Raw genomic sequence first — 6,678 nt, 5'->3', positions numbered from 1 at the left:
GTCAATAATAATAATAATAATAATAATAATAATAATAATAATAATAATAATAATAACATAAAGGAGATTTCCATTAAATTCATCAATAGGTTTTATTCTTCTTGTCGCTATTTGACGAGATTAGCCAAACCCCTTTATTTATTCATTATTTTTGTCTTAAATTTGATAAAATTCAATTCAACTCAATTCAGTATTATTTATATAGCGCCAAATCACAACAAAAGTCATCTCATGACTCTACAAAATATAGAGCAAATACTACATCTCTACTATTTATCAGAATCAGAAATACTTTATTGATCCCCCGGGATAAAATTACACAACAGGAACGATATATATATATATATATATATATATATATATATATATATATATATATATATATACATATATAACAACTGAAAAAGTTTAAAGGGAGAAATCACTCTTTGGTGGAATTGCTCACAAACTGTAAACATGTAACCTGTTTGGGTCTACTTGCAGGGGGACAAATATCCAAAAACAGAAGAAGAACAAGCTGGTTTATTAGACAAATTTCACTTCGCATTATTGTTATTATTATTTGTCAATGTTTTGTTAATAGCCTATAAAACGTGTATTACGACAAACTTAAAGCTCTGATGAAACACAGACGCTTCCTCACCCTTCCATTCATCAGATAAAAACACACACTTCTTCCTCTAACTTCTTTTTTCTACTGTCACTTTTTCATCATCATTATTGCAACAACTGCTTTGTTGCAAAACCGGCAGCGAGTCCACACATGTGATCTGATATTTGACAGTTTGGTGACTTGTGATGACAGTTTTGGTCACTACAACATACTATGTAAACTCTGCAATATGTGTCTGTTGCACAAACGTATTGTCGCACAAACATTCAAATGATGTGTCCCACAAATAATAAAGGTTATACTTTTTTCACCATGTTAAGTTTGGATTTCGTAATGACAGCCTTTCTGACGTCACGGCTGTTTCCTCCCCCAGCCTCCTCACTTTCCTCCCCCTATTAGAGGAGAGAGAGACAGCCCGTCCTCCCTGCCCCCGTCTCTCTGTTTCTGTCGGAGAAAACTGTCCCGGAGCCTTCAGACCGAGATTATCCGAGTGAGATCATGCGGGCAGCGGGGCACCTGCTGGCCGCAGCGCTGGCTCTGTTTGCCGCAGTGTCCGGGTCGCGGGCGGAGGTGATCGATGACATCCTGAGCAGCCTCTCCAGGGGAGCATCCTTCCTGGAGCGGCAACATGAGCACATCAACCTGGACGGGGTGGTCGGGTTCGTCATGCTGCAGGGTGCGTAAACAAGTCCTGAGCTAGAAAACAGGATGCAGAGAGTCTCCTCTCTGAAAACAGACGTGTCCTTTCAGCTGCACCAAATATCTGGGAAATATCTGCAGCTTCTTTTTGGGAAGACTCTGCTTATGATGGAAATGTTTGAGGGGAATTATGTGTTTAAAAGTTAAAGACTCTCAAACTAAACAGACTTTCCCCCTTATTTGAGTTTTTAAGGTTTAGTGGGACAGCTGTCTGTTAAAGTGGGACACTATCTATCTATCTATCTATCTTCTCATTACTCTCTAGAGGTTACATGGTTTGACAACATGTCAGGGAGTTGCTGATGCTGATGAATGTCATTAGTTCTGCAGGTATTTGGTCGTAAACCAAAGTATTGGACACCCTAACATGTCGACCTGATGATGGCGCTACAACAAAGTTATTACAGTTCATCCTGAGGGGAACATGAATGTTTGTACAGACAGACTGACACTTCTCTCCATAGAGCCACGCTGCTAACATGGCTAAAACACACACACACACATACACACACACACACACACACACCACCTGGGTGTAATCATTCTTGAGTGTTGAGTTTTAGTAAATTGTCTGCAGTTTCCTCCTGCATATAACCTCTCACACAGATTAACATGATTTGATCTTTGACCCCCTGATCCTGACTCCTCGTGTCTCAGCTGAACTGAAGGAGGCAGTTCGGACGTGGCCTCACACCGACACGGTCAGCTGGGCTCAGAGAACCTCCGCCGTCGCTCTGGTCAAACGCCTCGACCAAAGCTTAGACAAGGCCGTCGCTGCCCTGCAGCAGAACGACCCCAAATACTACAGAGGTGAGAGAGACTGCGTTTCCCAGAAATCCTGTGGTGTGCAGTTGGAAAAGTACACAAACCTTTTACTCAAATAAAATACCTGCATTTAAAACTTTACTTTTACTAAGTAAACACATGTTAGCAGTAACTGTCAGGCATGAAAAGCCCCCAAAATGGAAACACAAGGTTTTCGATAAAAAACAAAACGAATGGTTAATAATAAGTGTGAATGAGCATTAGTAAATGGTAACAATGATTATGAAAACTCACATCTGTTTTTGCAGTCGTACAATGTCAACATTATTTTAAAATGTAATGATATCTTTTTTTTTTTATTATTGAAAGACAGTAAAAAGATCTTTGTGGAAATGAAACGTTCCTGTTGGCTGTAATCCTTCAAACAAAGCCATATCTCCCCGTGAGCCTTCTTCACAGGTTCTACAAGTTATGATCAATTAAGTGAAAAAGTGATTTTCACAAAAAGAGAAGCAAAGATTGGAGAAAAGTCTAAAACATACAAACTGTGTATCAGAATTATTTTGTATTTAATTAAATAGATTTTTTTTTCTTAGCAACCTTATAAAATATATTGATAAGCTTCCTTTCTTTAAAACCGTTTGTCATCTGTAAATAAAGTGACTTCTCGTCATAGAGTGCGACGCTCCTCTGTCATTATTAGTCGACAGATAACGAACTCAAAGGAGAATACAGGAGAGATTTACAGAGCAAATACACGGCAGCAGAAAAAAACATGCAGTTTAATTTCAGTTGGACTGTTAATTATCATTAATAAATGGTTAATACCTTGATGAGAACTCTCTGGTGTCTTTTTCCTGGTGACTTTCAACAGTTTCTTCCGTCCTTCCTCTCCCGTGTGTCATGCAGAGTTTGAGCCCCTTCTGTCGTGGAGTTTCTGGTTGATTCCTCAGGAGTGGAGCTCCACAGATCCCAGCCTGGTGTATCCCTCCACCATGACCACCGAGTGTTACGACGAGCAGCTCAGTGACAAGTGTCTGACCCTGCTGCTGGGAACCTGGTACGAACACACACCAACGACAACACGCCACGTAGCATGACTTTATTTCACCTCAAGAAATCTCAGGGAGGAGGGATGACGGAGGTTCACGTCACGTCTGCTAACAACAGTCAAAGTCGGTGTCTTTTGTCCCTATTTTTGTCCTCCAGCTTTTACAGTATTACTTTGATTTACTCACTATTGTCTCTCTGAACCGTCTTCTAACTGTCCAGCTGCCGAAATCTGAGAAAATGCTCTGATCTGGGCTGCCTTCAGTTAGTACTGTGCCCTCAGAGTGATTCAGTGTGAGGGAACTCACCTGTCTGCCTCACCTGTCTGCCTCACCTGTCTGTCTCACCTGTCTGTCTGTCTGAGCAGGAAGATGAACGGGACGCCCTGCATCGTCACCAAGCCCTGTCGGGACACCATGACTCGGTTCGGCTGTCCACACTACTCTCTGTCCCACCAGCTGCTCTACTTCATGATCGGAAAAATGGTGAGATGTGTAACTAAATCATCCAAAACGATTCACTGAAAAACTTTTATAACCTCAGATTTAGGAAAAGTCAGTAGTTTTCAAGATCGCCCTCCTTACAGACCAGAGAGGAACTGACGGCATCCTACGTTAACCAGCATACAGTACTGCGATACAGTAGTACTAGTAGTACTACTACTGGTTTGTGTTTCCTTCTCAGAGAGGCTGCACCAACCTGCTGAAAGGCGACACTCGAGCGTCCCGAGCCAACATGACTGAACGCAGCTACGAGAAGATCTTCTGCTCCAACATGATGAAGACCAACCGGGACATCATCGGAGACGGGCTGACCGGACAGACGGTGGACATCTTCATTGAGAACAGTGAGTGCTTTCTGACACGTAATGTGAGCATCAGTAAATCTACATAAATCGTTTTCTTCATATTCTCATTATTGTTGATTAACCTTCCAGTTATAGTATCGATTAATCAATGAATCGTTTTGTCTATAAAATGTCAAAATTTCCCAGTTTCTCTCTGCTGTATTAGTGTTTTAATGGGATTATTCATGACTATTGGCTGAAATCAGCCAGTGGGACAAAATAATTGGAGGAATTTCCAATAGAAATTGACTGAAGACATCAAGAAGGTCAACAACAGTAAATGGTGATGCATGATTTTCTCATTTTAAGTTTTGTTTTTGTGAATATTGTTGTTGTATCAGTTGTGTCTTTTCGTGACATGTCTGTTTTCTATGCAAATGTTATGAACTGGACGAGGTTCAGCGGGAGATTCAGCAGAACTGTGGACAATTGAAGGTGTTCCTAAATGTCCCACAGTGTGTTGACTGACTTGAGTTCCTCTGCTCTCTGTCAACAGTCCTGATCTGTGGATTGGCTGGTTTCTCTGACTTCTACAAAGCCGATTGGCTGCAGCACATCCTCAGGCTGCAGGATGAGGAAGTGGGCTGCTTTGGGAGAGACAGTGAGTGTTTGAACAGCATTATAATAATCATAACCAGTTAAACGAGACTAGCATAAGGCTGGACCGCGTGTGGTCAATGTGCTATATTGCTGCCAAACATGAGGATAGTCAGTGGTTGTTTCTATAATGTGAATTCCTCCTGTTCCTGTCACATATATTTATACATAAATGAGCTCCCAAACAGATTTAAAAATATCAGGTTACTTACAGGTCATTTTTCACTTAGCAGGTGTCAACAGCCTGAACCGGACAGAGGTCATTAGCTGAGGTGCTCCATGCAGGAGCTGGACAGATGGATTAACAGTTTACCTTCCTTCTCTCAGAGAGCATCATCTCTCAGATCATTGGAGACGAGCTGCTGGAACAGCTGCAGCCTCACAGGAGAGTGAAGAGGAGGGAGAAAATACTTCCAGGTCAGTTTGTGACTGACGCATCTAATAAATCATTACTCATAAAAGTACCCGGGGGTGCATATGAACAACGCACTTGTTGACTATGTCTGTTCCAAATTGTAGGAACGTAATTATTTCCTGTGCAGATTGAGGCTACACCGAGTTTACGTACTGTTCTACTCCGTAGTATCAGTGAGAATCATTAGATATGGAACTACTGGTATTATCAGTAAAGCTGAGAGTTCATGTCATTCGTCTGGTGCAGTCTGCTCTGACAGTCATGGGTGTTAAGAAGCTCTTCTCTTCAGATGATCGACAGACGGCACAGATTCAGCTCATGTTGTCGACCCTCTGGCAGAAGAAAGTATAAATGTAGATTCAAACAAACTTTATACCTCCATGTGTTGGTACCTTAAATTTAATCGCAGATTGTACTTTTTATCTCTCGTTCCAGCTCTCTTTTTCCCAAATTCATAACTATCTGTATTTTTGAAATCTGGACAGCAGAGTTTGTAGATTGTATATTGTATGTATTGTTTCAAGACAAACATCCCTACAGAGACACATTAAATATATGTTTCTTTCCTCCAACTGACCTGCAAACATGAAAATCCCCCAAAGCTGTTTTTTACTTCTTAATCTTGTACTTTTGAATCACAGGTAATTTTGCTGCTAATATTTGTTGACTTTCATGTAAAATGTAAAAATTTGAATGAGGGACTTCGAGGATGAGAGGTCATAAAATGCTTCAATACACTCAAGTCAAACTCATTCCTTCTGTTTCTGTCAGATGGCTGCTCCAGTCACATGACAGCAGTGGCTGTGGGTGCTCTGGGCGGATACCTGAACTACTACCTGACAGAACAGGACATAACGAAGAGGCCGCTCTCCTGAACGCCCCCCCCCCTCCCCGTTCACACGAGCAAAACGTAGGTCATCAGGTAGAGGTGCTCTTCACGGCTGGAGACTCCCGACACAATATGTTGCTTTATGAACATAGTCGTAAGATGATGAAAACGCTTAATAAAACGCTGGGATGTGGCTGTTTGACACAACATGGAAACAGAAGAGATTTTTTTTTCTACCTTTATTTTGTTCATATTGTATTTTATTATAATGAGGAAGATGCTTTTCCCCACATCCTGAATCTGATTACAGCTACAGCTATAGATCTAATTAATAATGAATTAAGTAGTGATGCTCCAATCCTACAGGCTGTTACTCTCTACAAATAACTCGAAAAAGGGTAAATGTGATCTTCAGCAGACTATCGAGGCCGTGCATGTTCCTGTCCGTGTGGAGCTGGACTTGCTGATGGTCTCCAGGCACAGGCAGTGTCTTCAGGCTGTCATTTGGCCTGTGATTGCTGGCGGCCTGTGATGCAACGAGCTAGCTGAAGAATTATTTATTTTTTTCTCAATGAAATCAGGGTTTTTGGAGGATTGTTTTATTGATTATATTTCAGTTTCACATTTCCACAACGTGTCAGGTGCTTTTTTCCACACAGCCTTTTAACCAGTTATTGTCGAATGAATAGATAGTGACAACGGTGATCATGACGTCATCTCCTGGTTGGTAGTTTTTGTCTGAATTTGATGTTAAAATGTCAAAATAATTTGATATTGCAGGCTGCTCTGTGAGAACAGAATTTAGGTGAAAAAGACACCTGCTGATTCTGGAGGATGTATAAGAACATAACAAGATGTAATGA

At 41.1% G+C, this 6,678-nt stretch overlaps 1 protein-coding gene across 1 annotated transcript; it reads left to right on the top strand.

Moving 5' to 3' along the window:
* The first annotated feature begins 1,111 nt into the window (after nucleotides 1-1,111).
* Nucleotides 1,112-5,861, top strand: c17h16orf89 (chromosome 17 C16orf89 homolog). Its single transcript, XM_070923919.1, has 8 exons — nucleotides 1,112-1,289; nucleotides 1,970-2,122; nucleotides 2,987-3,137; nucleotides 3,495-3,612; nucleotides 3,812-3,974; nucleotides 4,471-4,575; nucleotides 4,899-4,988; nucleotides 5,758-5,861. The coding sequence occupies exons 1-8, from the start codon at nucleotides 1,112-1,114 to the stop codon at nucleotides 5,859-5,861; spliced, it is 1,062 nt and encodes a 353-aa protein (XP_070780020.1).
* The last annotated feature ends 817 nt before the right edge of the window (nucleotides 5,862-6,678 follow it).

Source organism: Enoplosus armatus, chromosome 17 (assembly GCF_043641665.1).
Source record: "Enoplosus armatus isolate fEnoArm2 chromosome 17, fEnoArm2.hap1, whole genome shotgun sequence".
NCBI classification, from domain to species: domain Eukaryota; kingdom Metazoa; phylum Chordata; class Actinopteri; order Centrarchiformes; family Enoplosidae; genus Enoplosus; species Enoplosus armatus.
Note: the sequence above shows the minus strand (reverse complement) of the source record. Positions and strands in the feature narration are given on the sequence as shown.